The following is a 16,795-nucleotide window of genomic DNA, read 5'->3' as shown; positions in this document are numbered from 1 at the left end:
ATAACAATCATGTACCGTATTTATGCTCATTTAGATGTATGGCTTATTTTTGACAACGTTATATGTGATTAACAACCAAAAGTGATGAGCACTGCAAAGTTAAAAAGAAATAAGTAAAGAAGTCTGAATGACCAAAAAGTCATGCGGTACATGAAGAAAAAAAGTCATCATTAACGTCCACTGCTTGGAGTATAACATATAACATAATGTGTTTCTCCTTATAGTGGAAACTAGACCTCAATGAAAGTGTCTTTTTCAAGATGAAAGCAACGTACACTAAAATGAACACTTGCACGGAATATCGACCTTCTTAATTTTATAAAATGAGTTCTATCAGTTCTTTCCTTATTTAGGGTATGTACTGTATAGAACTCTCTTTTCAGCTTAGTCGTTGTAGCATCGGATTTTCAGAGTAAAACCTCATTTCTTCTTACAGGTGAAGTATAGAATGAGTTGGGTAGTGGGCAGTGTCTGAACTGTAATATTAAAGCTATCTATCCTTAAGATGTCTGAGTTCCTTTATCTGAGCACTTAAACACGATGACATTCATATCATACAACAAAGAATATTTCCAGGTCAGATCGTGAGATAATGATAATGACCATAACACTTGCAGGTAGTCTTCAAAGCTTATTATTCGACTTGGTTCATATCTGTTCATATCAAATAAATACATATATATATATTAAATAAAAAACAATGTGAATCCTTGTGGTGTGTCCCAGTCTGCACTAACAGCTCTGATAGGCCTTCAATACTACCATAGTCCCTCGTATAACTGTACTGTGTTGACTGACAGCAAAGATAAACATGTGTCTCTGGATTACTTTTCTGACACACACACATTCGTAAAGATCAAGTGTTATGTTGATTATATTGCTATTACTTATTTGACCAAATATATATCATAAATTATCAGAAACGATGTTTACAGGAAGATATCAGTCCATGAAATCCTTGGTACTAGAAACTGTTTTGTCGTCTAAAACATTATCCCAATTTGTTAGGTATTTTAGGTATTTTTTTAAAGTATTTTTGTGTTTGGTATTAATTGTTAACAAATATATTAGGAAAGTGTGATTTTTAGTTGTCAAAGATATGAAGAATACATTTATATCCTTTAGCGTACATCATACATGATGTAATATCAAGCTTTCGAAGGATCGTTCCCAGCATGTCAATGGTTTATTACATGGTGTTTACATGTACATACATGTACCTAACTCTCATTTAAATGTTTAACAAAGGTTTCTTCACCAAAATCTTATTATTAAAATTTAACATCAGATGAAAACAATTACAACTCAACTTCAATAATAACGAACAAAATCAAATATTATAAACTGACACCAAACCAGGAACAAAGGCGACAAAATAACAGGAGGAATCGTGAAGACAGACATCAGATCATAACGCTAATACACAGTACAGAGGCATGTGTATGCGTACATTAATGTCAGATGATTACCGTTTTCAAACTAGGTTATCGTTGTATAGCCTTGAACCTAATGATTTGTAAGGATACGTATAAAGGCCGCCTTATGTACAAAGTTATTAACACACACGCTTAACTGTTTGTTTTTTATTCCGTTTCGCATTATATCTTAAAATTGGAAGAAGAACTTTTAAAGACAGCACTTTTGAAAATTTATTTTTGATTTTTAAAAGATGGTTTCGTTGTTAAAGGGATTGATTTTTCTCTAAGTGTTGTCATAAATAATGGAAATCTACACGTGCTCACTTCTAAAAGCATTTACTGTGAAACAGTCTATCGTACAGGGACAGACATGGTCTTAGTGTCTTGTAAAATAATGTATATGTACGTGTGTATCACACCCCTCTCCTCTATTGAAGACGAAATCAGCAGCAACTGCTGTGTTATTTAATACACTTTCTGGCATGCGATATACATATAACACATTCCTTTAAAAAAAAACAATTTAGTTTGTATTAAACACATATTTATATCATTTCCATTTTCAACGTAACAGATTACGAATGAATTGATTGAAAATTATGAATCACAACTTCTGTGTCTATAATATCAACACTTACAGTACCCTTGTATATCCTATGCTGTCTGCTCAATCCGTCTTTATATGTCTCTTTCAGTGATCGGAACACTGACCCAAAACGGGTAGTACTCTTTTTACCTCAATTCCCCGTCATCCCACTATAGTTTTATCCAATCCATCAAACATTTACTAGACTGCCGTCAATGACTCGCCATAGACTTTTGTTGTCAAGGGAATACTTCCGCTTAGTTTTTTCACCAGATACTCTTTTAACCGAAAGTCTTAATATTACCCAGAGAAAGGTCGGCAATTTGGTAAGGTTAGAGGGTGCTCGTTTGTGCTCACTAGCCGACACAGCAGACAGGCGATAACGATTGATATACAGCTAAAATTGGCAGTTCAGGTTAATATTTTACAACATTAACAGACTTGAGCTATATACATATTCCTCGGGTTTTTTTTTCAATTGATACGGGAAAACTTATGGTGTTCTTAGCGCAGGTGGAGCGGTGTGTTATCACAATTAAAATGCATCGGCAAATTTCCAATTCTACCGGCAAGTCGACTAAACTATACGAATCGAACAAGTTCATTGTCTCGTTCTATTAATCGTGTGTACTTGATACTCCGAAGGATGGAAATGACCACATGGCGGCGACACTATTGAGAGCGATGGCAACATTGGCATTCATAATTTCCAGTTTCTCTTATGTCAAGAAGCCTTAATTCGGTATCCCTATCATGAGGTCAAGGGGTATCCCTGTAATAAGATCACAGGATATGCCTGTCATTACACCAATGTGCACCCCTGTCACGAGATGGAGGGATATTCGTCATAAGATAAAATGGTATCCCTGTCACGAGATCAAGGGGTATTCGTCATCAGATAAAATTGTATCCCTGTCACGAGATCGAGGGATATTCGTCATAAGATAAAATGATATCCCTGTCATGAGATTCAAATGTATTCCTGTCATGACAGCAACTTGATTTTCCTTGCATAAATTTTTCATTTCAGAATATGTTTTGTGCAGATCTTAGATACAAAGGAATTGGGAAGCAGGCGAAGCCTATGAACATCTTCTCCTTATAATCAATAACAGTTTACATGCACCATATTGAAGTAATGGTAAAACAAATGTATGTATCATATATATAACAAACAAATGACAAGAGTTTCTTAGTACCTCCCTAGTGCATTTAGCTTCCTCTAAAGAGGTGAAAGCGCTAGGGAGGTACTAAGAAACTCCCGTCTTTTGTTATTATAAATTTATATATATATATTGATAATTGCATGTCATTATTTGTTTTGACAATTGTTGTTACAAAAACAAGATAATTCAAACATCCGGCAAATAGTGCTGGTGGACAGCAATCCATACAGCAAAGTCATTTAATATTAGAAAAACCGATAATTGTAAAAGCGTCCTGTATCTTTAATCAATTTCTGAACTATCTCTGAGTATTAAATGGAATAGTATCATTAAGAGCAGAAACGAAACAGAGTTCAGGAAATGAAGGAGTTGCACCGTCAGGAAATCAACTGGTATACCTATCACGAGTTTATGAGGTATTCCCGTCTAAGGATCAAGAGTTATGTCTATAATGTGATCAGGGTTATCCTTTTCGTAGGATCAAAAAGTTACATAACAATACCAAACAGAAGACTAATACGGTTCACTTTATCTCCTCATTGTTTAGTTTTCTAACAGAAAACATAACGTCCATTCTATTCCAATGTTTTCAGCAATCTTTCAATGAATAGGTTCTTCAAACTCCTGTCAGGAATGTAATTATTCCACTTCAGTTACTTGTTTGACAAAATCTTCTACATTGTACTACAATCAAAATAGTGAAAACGGCAAAAAATCAACCCCACCTTAAAAGGTAAAAGTTCCTATTGTTCCTACACCTAATCAAATAAATTGATTCCTAAGTATTTTACCATAAACTATGTGTTTTAAAGTCGTATTTTAAGCCTACGTCTTCATGAGTGATCACAGCATTGTTGACAATAGCAAGCTTTAGATTTAATATCCCACAATCCCAGAATAATGCTGTCGTACATTATGCTGGAAAACTATATGCAATTGTTTCACCAAAAGGGTATCAAAATGCTACTATAAATAGCTGTAAATCAATAAGGCAAAACGAGTGAGTTAAAGATGTGATATTGTACAATCAGAATAATATGAGGAATGAAATGAAGCAGGCGGCGTAATGCAAAATAGTGTTCTATTAGATAAACCTTAGACAATACGATATTTACAAATCAGTAAATAAACTTCTTTTTATTTTAAACAAGAAACAAGTGTTTAAATGAAAATTAAAAGGAATATCAAATACAAAACGAAATGATAACATTGGTGTATGATATGAATCTACACATATACTTATTTCTGTGCATATTTAAACTACTGCAAAGGAGTTAAATGGAACGATTTGAATACATTTTCATTCATATTCAGCCTTTTCGGATCATATCAGCAGCTTTCTCTCCTATCATGATCGACGGAGCGTTTGTATTTCCTGAAGGAACGTTTCTCATCACAGAAGCGTCGACAACACGTAGACCGGAAATCCCTTTAACCCTTTAATAAGAAAAATATATCCTTCATTATTCATTCAATGATTAATTTTTATTGCTAAAAAATACCTTAATTCTAAAGTTTCCATGCGTTTAGATATATATATATATATATATATATATATATAAATATATCATTTCCTGTTGTACAACAAAGTACGAATATTGTAATACGAAGATTTATAAAATCAATCTCACAAAAATGCAAACATTTTTTCCTATAACCATTAGGACTGAAATTTCTCTTCCTGTGTATTTAAGGCTGCATTCTACTTAGGATTGAAATAAGGACGCAATTCCAAGTTTGGTGAAAATAAAATATAACAGGGTTAAAAAAGAATGAAACAAATTAAGTTATATAAAAAGATACATTCTTTATTATTGATATTTTCGTACCTCAGCTGGGGGTCCACTACGGCTGACGGATCATCCTTACCACCCATTCTACACGTAGATGTTGGATGGTATACCGTCAGAGTAAAATGTCTCACAAAACATTCCCAGAACTTGTCTGACCGGAACTCGTGGACAGAACACATTTTATGGTACAAAATTGGAGAGTTGACATCCATTCCGATAGATTTCAATGAGTCTGTACCAACCATCTTCTCCGTAAACCTTACACCTGCATCGAAATGTTTAATTAGTCATAGTATTTACTTTTTATCGTAAACAATACCACGACATTGCTTTTTTGTTTTGTTAGAATATCGTGCGTAAACAAAAAACACATTTCCTATATGTATGTGTGAAATGGACACACTATATAACGGATAATTGCTGTGATGATGCTTATCTCATCATTAAAATTCTTCGAAGTAATGCATTAAGCTATAATAACGGGTGTGCGTTTTTAACCTGCAATGGCAGTCTGAACATCGTCCGGGTGCTCCAGGTAATGCGGGTCAATTTTGGGATAGTCGAAAGGATCAGTTGTGCTCAGTCGGATGGTTCCTCTACTCTTAGGATGGAGGAGAGTCGGAACAAACATAATTGTCTCAACGTCATCAGTCGAAGTATAGACTTTATCCTTAACCTACAAAAGCACCAAGGTTTAGAAATAGACAAGTATGTTATTGACGTACAATCTCGGTGTTACTGACGCACAATGTCGTTGCATATACTGCATTGTATTATACAGTTAGATAAATATACATTGACATTATTTTGCTACTGAAAAATATCTTATGAAGTGAAACATCGTGCTCACATCGTGCATACATCGTGCACACAACGTCCGCACATCGTCCACACATGGTGCGCACAACTGTTCGATTTAACAATCGCTCGCCCCGTTGTGCGCTACTCCCCGCACAAAATGGGCGAGTTGGTACAATTTGTTTATTAATATTACGGAATGAAAAAAAAACACCAGGCGCCCTATGCCTGACATTGAGAGCCGATGTATAAGACCGTATTACTATTACTGTTATTACTGCTATTGGTCTATAGCTCCCCTTCACCTTGATCTTCACACCTTGACGAGTTTCGCAAGCGCCCATGGTGAGGAAAACTACGGTCCACGTACATATACATAGGGACAGTGTTTACCTCTATATGGGATCACGTCCATAGGTGTTATAATTTTACATGTGTCGATTTTAATAGTTTGAAAAACACCGAAATACCATTTCTAATTCTTAAAAAAGATCAGCTTATATATGTAGCTAGAATATAGAAACATACTTAAAAATCAAGTTTATATGTATGAACACGAAACCGTATATATTGGTAAGCCATTTCTCAATTGACACCAACAACGATTGTCTTCGCACAACGTTCGTCCATCGTCCGCACAAATGTGCGCAAGCAATAATCGTCCAGATTTGTATCGTTCGCACATCGTGCGCACACTGTGCGTACGTCGTGTAACGTTGTGCGATCCCACAACTGTATATATATAAATATCATGGGCGTCATAGCTAGGAAATAACGAAGACTTACTTCTTCTTTGTAGTTGAGTTTTAAGACATCTCTCAATGGTGGGGTTGAAGCATGGACACTATATACCATCATTTGAATGTCAGCATTTTCCCCAGAGTCCTTCTTTTTATTGAAATCTTTGTACACAAAAGCTAAAGACTCAAGAGCTGGTGCGGATAATAGACCTTACACAAATGAATAAAAACAAAATGATACACAATATAAATATAAGATTACAGTCATAAGGTCTTTCGTTGCCTCCTGATTAAAGGAATTTTGCCTCACTCATGGGTAAAATAATGCTAAATTGTATAGCATGCGAAAAAACAAGTGCGAAAGCATAATCAAAAATATGTTTCTTGGGCGCCAAAAGGATAGGGGTGAGTAATAAAGGGGGTAGGGGTGAGTCACAAAAAGGGTATGGGTGAGTCATAAAGGGGGTAGGGATGGGTCAGAAAGGGAGTAGGGGTGAGTCAAAAAGGGATGGGATGATTCACAAATGGGGTAGGGGTGAGTCACACAGGGGGTAGCGATGAGTCACAAAGAGGATATGAGTGAGTCATAAAGGGGGTAGGGATGAGTCAGAAAGGGGGTAGGGGTGAATCACAAAGAGGATAGGGGTGAGTCATAAAGGGGGTAGAGATGGGTTAGAAATCATATCAATAAAAGAATTTCCTGTTCTATTCAGATTTTAAAAAAGAAACTAAAAAAAAGATTCACTTATAAGGGAACGATATATATATGACGTATTCAAGGGGTGTATTTGAAATGATTGTACATTGACAAACCTGTGCCTAAGTACTCGTACTGTTTTGTTGTCCATGTTGAAGTCATTTTTTCGAGAGTTACAGCCCCTGTAGTATTCGTACTGTATGACAAAGGTATCATTATATGGTCTTGTAGGTTTTCTCCGACGGGAAGGTCAGCAAGTACAGGGATCTGGAAATGGGTTACAAATATCATAAGAATCTTTTCTGGGCTCAAATTAATACAAAATATATATAAATCAAAAAACCCTTATACAATAATCAAACTGGATTTCAAGATGTTTATACGAAAGGCAGCAACATGCACTAAGAATACAGCAAAACAAACAATAAGCACACTATGTCAAAAAATTGAAGTGAAACAATTTCCTCCGAAGCAGCAGAAGTTCCCTGTACCAAATAAAAAAAACAAACAATGTGAAACCAAGTGCCAATTAGCAGCAAGTAAAATGTCTATAATGCCATGATGCAATACTTCATCGTCAGTTATTTATTTTACAACATTGGTATATGACCCTTTATAGAAATAGGAAACTGCACTAAAACATTAAGGGATTTTATAGGACAAAACATTTAGAACAGATTCATTGCAGTAATTCATCTCACCACGTGTTTAACTTTACTGTGAACATATGTGCTACCGCTTGAATTCTACAATGAAGAAACCGTAATACCAAGTCCATCTCACAACCTACTACCTATACGGTAGGGACCAAAGCGATTCGCTCCCAAGTTCACCAAAACAAGAATATATCCATAACTAGATGATATACTATTATACTAAGGTTGTAGTTTTAGATGTGTGCATCGCCCTATGTAATCTAAGAAAAGGACCCTGACGCACTTAACATTCAAGGGATATGTATATATATTCAAAACAACAGTGAGTGTTTCATAGCAGTATTACTCCTTTACATCTAAACACGTAGTAACCTTTAGTTTATATCATATTATATTGCTATAACACTGCTATATGACACCACAGAAACAGTAATACCTCGGCAAACTCATGTCGTTCCAGCTGTATGATGGAAGTAAACAAAGACGAGTTTCCTTGTCAAGGACACAACTATATTTAAGCCGTCTGTGATATCTGAACCTTGCACATAGGTACCTTACTGTGTCCTACGACTTAGTAGGTATATCCATGGAAAAAAAACAGTTGTGTACCGTTAGGAAGATATCTGTTAACAATGATTACGTAAACCTCGCGTGCAGTCTATCGTAGGTTTTGAGTATGTAAATATACAGTTGACAATTATTGTATATAATTAGGTTTCTTGTTAAGTGGTTTATACATTGAACTATTATCCTATATAATTAGTGTCTTTGTTTTAAATGTTTCTATATAGTTTACTATTATTATTTATAATTAGCGTCTTTGTTAAATGTTTCTTTATAGTTGACTATTATCCTATATAATTAGTGTCCTTGTTTTATATGTATATATTTAGCTTACCTTTATCCTATATAATTAGTGTCTTTGTTTTAAATGTGTCTATATAGTTTACTTTTATCCTTTATAATAGTGTCTTTGTTAAATGTTTCTTTATAGTTGACTAGGATCCTATATAATTAGTGTCTTTGTTAAATGTTTCTTTATAGTTGACTTTTATCTTATATAATTAGTGTCTTTGTTAAATGTTTCTTTATAGTTGACTAGTATCCTATATGATTAGTGTATTTGTTTTCAATGTTTATATATAGTTGACTATTATTGTTTCCCATTTTGAGGATATTCCTTTAGGTGCCAGAACTTGATAAAGTAATCTGTATATTTTAATTAAATGACAACTGGTTTATCTACTTCTGGTATTTTGTATAAAGATAAACATACCCCTAATTTATTAAGGTGTTCCTTTGGTCCAACGCCGGACAACATCAGAAGTTGTGGAGAGTTGACGGCGCCAGCAGACAAAATAACTTCCTTTCTGGCAAACACTCGGACCTTCCTTCCGTTCCTGATGCACTCTACACCAATAGCCTTCTTGTCTTTGATGATTATCTGCATGTGATTATAGCACAAATTAGACGTAAAACTTATTTCTTTCGTTAAATTAAATGTATCACTCTTTTACTACTGTACTGCATTGTAAGGACTAAGGTGTGTTTCAATTCATTGACTGCTGACGTCACAGCTCATAAGATGTCCTCGTGCATCAATGTGTAGGATGAAGAGCTGATGTCATCATTGTTATACAGCATGTTATACTGATTGGTCAACAATCTGCTAAGCAAACCGAAATAATTTACAATTTAAACACTGGACCAAATATGTCGGTGAACTGTCTGGATGTATTTATTGAACATTTGGTGAAGATGTGCAATACACGTGACATGCTACCTGATTGACTTAATGTCTAAATGTAATGGATGCAGTCGTATTTAGATATGCCAATATATACATCAGAAACTGCTTACCTTCGTGGTGAATGTATTGGGCATTACATGAAGATTGGGACGGTCCAGATGTGGTTTGATAAATGATCTGTAAGAACTCCATCTCTCCCCTTGTTTTATAGTGGACTGCATCCAACTAAAACCTGTAACCAGAGTGACGTTATTGATGACATACGGATCTTGTAAAAAGTCAATTTGAGCACTCGTGACACAGTTCTTAGTTGAATTAAATGTCATGACCCTTCATTAAACTTTTACTTTAAATTGTATGTAAATTAGTACGTTTCTTTTCACAACACCAACGGTAGAAAACTGAATATGTTTTATTTAACGATTCAAAACAATTGTTAATACATTTGATGATTTTGTAGATTTCTGCCTCAGTTCATTAATAAGTTCATGATGGATGAGTTAACAAACTCACCTATTTGATCCCCGCCGTTACAGTCGATGACGTTATAACCCAAATCTTTGCCAGCGTCCAGACAGAATTTTTGCATTGGTGTGGTAGTTGGTCGAGTAACTGGTAGAGGGCCTCCCTTTCCGCGATATTCTGTAAACACATTAATTCATTAAACAGACTTATTACGAATGTATTGGCAATACTTTATTTCAGCATATTTTGTTCTATTTCTAGTATTGTAAAATTATGACTTGTCAAATATATTGTTTTTTCCATTCCATTGAAAGCTAAAATAAGTTCGTCCACAAAAGATTTCAGAGAATATTTTTTCAAACATAGGGATATTTTTGGTGATTATACTAAACTTAAACGTGTCGTACAAGACCTCTGTATTTTTTGTTGCTCTCAGCTCTATCGTATTACTAATATATAATGTGATTTTTTCTTTAATTCGAAAATGTGTCCATGTTCTTGCAAGAGTTTTTGATATTACCTGATTGTTTAAACTCGTCAATCTGTATGTCCTCTGACTTCATAAAGTATGGAAGAACGTCCTTGTAGCTCCAACCGTCACAGCCTTCCTCAGACCAGCTGTCGTAATCATGGCGGTTACCTCTTACATACGCCATCCAGTTCAGAGAGCTGCTTCCTCCAAGAACTCTTCCTCGTGGCCAAAAGCTTCTCTGTTAATTATTGCAGGCATTTGTGGGATCAAAGTTTAATTCACAATTATGTTTTATATCGTTACTTATAGCGTCAATAACATACAGAAAAATAAAAAAAGAATAATTACATATATTTATAAGAGCTTATCTATAATGCAAAACATTCTTTGTTTATTAAGAAGATCGAAAGTTATATAGTAATCGTAACTTAAAGTCGAAATAAAAAGAAAACAGGTGATAAAATGGACCAAATAAATCGAACCCCCTCTTTAAAAGAAACAAAAAACTGCGCAAAGGAAAAAGGAAGACCATCGTTTCCTAAAACAGACGTTGTAGCAGTCAATGCTGTCCAGTACGCCCGTCACAAACGACCTAGCTAACTAAGGCAGACATTAATACACGATTACTTAAAATCACGTTATAATAAAGATATAAAAGTATTACCATCAATCGATGTATTCCTGGTAAAAACCTTGCCTTCAGTGATGAATCTTTTTTTAATATAATCTGTACTTTCATTGGGGATCTCTGTTTCTTTCAGATTTTACCAAATTATATGTTGTCAACAGTAACTAATTTTATGTATTTTTATTTTCAACCGGTCGGATTTATTTTGATTTATTTCTTTGTTACAATAAGTGATTATTTCTTATTTTTTCAAACCTGTTCTTTCATGGCAAAACAGGCGTGCTTCTGTGGCACGGTGTAATAGCTCCAGTCCTCGTCAATATTGGTCAACTGTGCGACCGCTCCCGGTATATACACGTTAGGATTGGTCTCGTCAGAGCCACCAGCTTCAAGTAGCGCCACGTCATTAGCAGGGTCCTCCGTCAGACGAGCCGCTAACACCGAGCCCGAGGAACCAGCTCCCACTCAAAACATGATGTTGCAATTGTTATTGAGAGAAGAAAATTATATACAAAATTACACGGGCCGTGACCTGCACGTTCGAGCGGGAAATGTATTATTTGTTTTATTATCTATTGTAAACTACATGTATACAACTAAAAAATTAAATTAACAATAGTAACGTCACTACCAGCATATTTAACAAAGTGAGTGTGAAAGGGAATGCAAGACTATGTCCAGATAGAGAGTAAGGATGTGATATTAATGGTATAAAATCGAAGAAGAATGAGGAATACGAGTTGAGTGTGGACAATTGTTGTAAATTAAATAATATGACTTTAAAAAGGAAAATACTGATAATGAAAAATTAATAAATAGAAGTACAATGATGAATGGCTCGGTGACAAGCACCATATATACGATATAGAGCACACACAAAAAAGATAGATATATGATAAATTTAACAACCACATGCATACTAACTACTCACATACTAACAAAAAAACAAAAAAACAAAAAGTATGCTCATGAATTATAATAATTGTAATAATTAGACAAGCATAGTGAAGAGCCAAATCTGAGTACCACAATATATATATACAACGTCATATTTCTTTAATATTTACGAGTACGTGAGTTTTCATCTTACCTATAATGTAATCATAGGAGGTTTTGAGATTTGATGCAAATCCGTTATCCGTGTTTTGTGCAGAGTGGAAATAGAAATATGCAAATACTCCAACAATGATGGCCGTAGCAAGAACTTTCTCCATTTCTGTAATAAAATATGCATAAAGGATAAAACTAATCGCTCTCATATATTTACATTGGTATATACTTTATTTGGTATGCTATTATATACTTACTTTAAACGTACATGTTATCCATAATGATTGTGTTTTAGAATTTGTTTCTAAAGCAAACGGCAAAATATTGCTTCGCACGAATTGCCTTTATATGTGAAAGTCCAATCGTGCACAAGCATTCTGTTTTTAACACGTATTGTAATATGTCTAGTATGTAGTGTTTCAGTATTGTAATAAGTCACTCAGTGGACATCCAACATAAACCTTTGATGTCAATCTTACTTGAACAACACTTAAAAATTGGATACATTCACTTGCGTCAAATGTTGACTAACATAATTGCGCTTTTACTTTACTCTTTTACACTTAATGTGATGATGTTACATATAAGCAATATACCGATAGCAGCTTATTGTAATATGCATGGAAAAAGCGTCAGAAATGTATTTAGAGTCATGTATACAGGTTAATATAATTGTTCCAGCTTTTGACCCCTAGAATCGCCAATAAGTCCTACTAGAAGGACGTAACGGCTGCATGATGCGGCTTAATTCATATTTGACAGACTGTATCTATCACCAAATGGTAAAGGTGCGAATCACATGTGTTTCTGTGTAANATTTATATCTACTTCCTGTGTCCCACAGTAACTGTGGTATTTGTATCTACTTCCTGTGTCTCACAGTAACGGTTGTATTTGTATCTACTTCATGTGTCTCACAGTAAATGTGGTATTTATATCTACTTCCTGCGTCTCACAGTAACTGTGGTATTTGTATCTACTTCTTGTGTCTTACAGTAACGGTGGTATTTGTATCTACTTCATGTGTATCACAGCAACTGTGGTATTTGTTGCTACTTCCTGTGTCTCACAGTAAATGTGGTATTTATATCTACTTCCTGTGTCTCACAGTAACTGTGGTATTTGTATCTACTTCATGTGTCTCACAGTAACTGTGGTATTTGTATCTACTCCCTGTGTCTCACAGTAAATGGGGTATTTGTATCTACTCCCTGTGTCTCACAGTAAATGGGGTATTTATATCTACTTCCTGTGTACCACAGTTACTGTGGTATTTGTATCTACTTCTTGTGTCTTACAGTAACGGTGGTATTTGTATCTACTTCATGTGTCTCACAGCAACTGTGGTATTTGTTTCTACTTCCTGTGTCTCACAGTAAATGTGGTATTTATATCTACTTCCTGTGTCTCACAGTAAATTGGGTATTTTTATCTACTCCCTGTGTCTCACAGTAACGGTTGTATTTGTATCTACTTCTTGTGTCTTACAGTAACGGGGGTATTTGTATCTACTTCTTGTGTCTTACAGTAACGGTGGTATTTGTATCTACTTCATGTGTCTCACAGTAACGGTTGTATTTGTATCTACTTCCTGTGTACTACAGTAACTGTGGTACGTATGTCTGCTTCTTGTGTCTCACAGTAACGGTGGTCTTTGTATCTACTCCCTGTTTCTTGCATTTAAGGTACGATGGTACGTGTATTTTATTAATGTCCCACACTGAAGTTACTGTTGCTTATGTATATACTTCATGTATTAATGCCCATTCTAGATAGGAGAATACTTATTCAAAACAGGTAATTACATTGGCTCCCTTTTTAAATTTTTTTTCTTTTTGATACATTACAATTAACATATAACGCATAATTACCCTAAACACAGAGAAATCTTATACATTATCACTATGATATAATTTAGAAATATCTTAAGATGTAAGCGGTTGACTTAAACCAGCGGTCCAATGCCAGAGTGAGAGACAATTAAACTAATATTTATACGTTTACTGTATGAATGAGGATTGTATAAGGGGGAAAATACATATTAATACGCTACCAAGTCACTCTATGAAATGCATACGGCTCTCCCTAATCCTCGTGAATAGCATATGAAGTAACAAATGTACATTCACATTTGAGTTCTCATCTACACCTGTAGTCAATATATGATTGACTCTATATTTAGATTATATCATCTTATTCACTATACTTCCCTCGTATATTCTGAGAATAACGTAAGTCAGATTTAGATCATATCTGTATATACTTGATTTCAACACATTTCAGGATAGCGAGACGTACATAATGTAATTGAAGTAGGGATAATGTCGACCCTGTGTATGTGTCGGTACTTTACTGCACCTAGTCTAAAAATATATATTCAGTTATGACTGGCGTTGTTTTCCACCATTTTATGTTTATGACTACTGTAAGAAGGTGATTTAATGCGGTCTATACTTACTTCTGTCAACGGTGTCTAAAACCTGTCATTCCATACACTGTGCAAAGTGCATATCCGACTTCTGCTTGACACTTTCTGAAAAAACACGGTATCAACGGTTACCACTACAGGGCCGTTTTTCCCCGTAATGCTTTTTGCGAAAACTGGACGTTTGATGCACGTTATCAAGGTACGGGTGCTTGTAAACGTGCTTCCAGCGCTACTGATAGGGTGTCCCAGTTGTCCAATTTACCTACATAGGACGGAATCAAGCAGAGCGTATCTACAGCCACTAAATAAAATAACTAGATAGATATAAAAATATCATGATCGGTGAGTTTAAATGCAGTGGACAAGTCAAGCATGAAACGTACCGCTCTGTACTAGTTATCCAATGTGGTAGATATGTCCTTGTTGACTAAAAACAGGGCCGTCTCAGCAGAGTCACTCGTACAATAAGCGGATTGCATATTTCAATGAAGATAACGCACAGACATAAAACTCAAGACGTTGGGACAAAAATCTTCTCCAATAACTTAGATCAGAACGCTAGCTTTGATAGCGAGTAATAGTTTGTAACTTTCATTGAAAATGAAAAATATAATGTTTACGATTGAGGGATTAATCAAACAATTGTTTCAATACATTTCTTTAACATGCAGGGTGACCTTATTTTAACATGTCAATGTTGCAGTGTAGAGGCCTAGTTTGGAGTGTAGTAAGCAACATTCCAAGAATTGTTCTGACCGGAACTCGCGATAAACAGACATCTCATACTGTATCTCCCTTTTTGCTGTATATTTGTTTCGGAACACATGATTTTGTAATTCCTTAGACGCAATGACCATATCCTGGAGTAAAATATGGCTTTCAGAATCTATAAACAACATATTGAAATAGGTACATATTTTCTTCGTATTTTTAATTATTACCCTTACATTCACACCGATAGGGGCATTGTATTTGTATCCAACAAGTTTTCTACAAAACGGACTACTGGCGCGGAATCGCAAATAAGAATAGATTTCTACATTAAAGAATTTTAATAAGTTAAAAAAAATCATATTATTAACCTTTCTTAACTGCCAGCTTAATCAGCCAATCCCTTTCAGAAATATAATCGATAAAACAAATCTCTGACACTTAAGGAAAGTTCCCTCAAACTTTCCTAATTGCCATTTTTAGTGAAACAGTACTTGTCAAGAAAATTAATTCCAACAAAAAGTGCGCTAGCGAACATTCATGATCCGATTTCCTTATTACATTTCATTAATGAATCTTTATAATGACACTTTTAACATTTGATGAGTAATGGAAGGATGTGGCATACACTACGTCCTCAATACTTATAAGACTACCAAGAAATTTAGTCATTGATCTTAACCTGTTAAATGTATCCAAAATATAACACAATATTAAATATTATGACGGGTCAGTTCGGAATGAATGGACGTCCGCAACCTGGACATTAAAAGTAACAAAATCAATGTAGGCTCGTTACTTACTCGGTTGCAATTGTTTGTCCACTAAACACGTTAATTTTAAATTATTTAGTTGTTTTCCCGTTTTATACCGTACTTATTCCTGTACTTTAAAAAAAAAGTTCCATTGTCATTTCATTTGTTCACGTATACTTGATGAAATGTTTAGCTTCACTAATATTTGTCGTGTAGTATGATTAAAAGATTAAATATAAATAATATGTTGTCATTAAGCTAGATCGAAAGTTTTTCTATTATAATAAAATGTCATTTAGTGAAGATTAATTTGTTTCTACAATAATCTGTTGTCATTGGGATGGAGACTTTTTCCTGCCGCAGGTTAAAGTATATAGTGGATTGTTTTCTTCGCATATCAATAACTTAGTTGATTCATATCTGTCTACAAACGATAATCGTGTATAATATATGCCTGCTACCATTGGTAACCTGTGTCTGGTTATAGATATATCAGTAGTGACTTTAAGTCACCTGTGTATGCTATGGTTGCCTTTTGTTCACCTGTGTCTGATTGTATCAGTGGTGACCTTAGTGAAGTAACTGTCGCCTATTCTGTTTACATAAGGTAGAGTATTGACCTTAAATGTCTCTCAACCCATTTTATTACCTTTAGGTAGGACTCAAGTTCAACGCTTAATCT

General features: G+C 34.8%; 1 protein-coding gene across 1 annotated transcript; it reads right to left on the bottom strand.

The window, feature by feature from the left end:
* Window positions 1-3,338: 3,338 nt before the first annotated feature.
* On the bottom strand, window positions 3,339-15,037 carry LOC110460067 (glucose dehydrogenase [FAD, quinone]-like). Its single transcript, XM_021512776.1, has 12 exons — window positions 14,678-15,037; window positions 12,260-12,385; window positions 11,425-11,633; window positions 10,590-10,779; window positions 10,118-10,246; window positions 9,715-9,836; window positions 9,131-9,298; window positions 7,315-7,465; window positions 6,548-6,711; window positions 5,462-5,639; window positions 5,000-5,228; window positions 3,339-4,607 (listed from the first exon to the last, which is right to left on the bottom strand). The coding sequence occupies exons 2-12, from the start codon at window positions 12,381-12,383 to the stop codon at window positions 4,481-4,483; spliced, it is 1,791 nt and encodes a 596-aa protein (XP_021368451.1). The 5' UTR covers window positions 12,384-12,385; window positions 14,678-15,037; the 3' UTR covers window positions 3,339-4,480.
* Window positions 15,038-16,795: the final 1,758 nt, after the last annotated feature.

The sequence above is a fragment of the Mizuhopecten yessoensis genome, unplaced genomic scaffold, assembly GCF_002113885.1.
Source record: "Mizuhopecten yessoensis strain PY_sf001 unplaced genomic scaffold, ASM211388v2 scaffold10315, whole genome shotgun sequence".
Lineage (NCBI taxonomy): Eukaryota > Metazoa > Mollusca > Bivalvia > Pectinida > Pectinidae > Mizuhopecten > Mizuhopecten yessoensis.
Note: the sequence above shows the minus strand (reverse complement) of the source record. Positions and strands in the feature narration are given on the sequence as shown.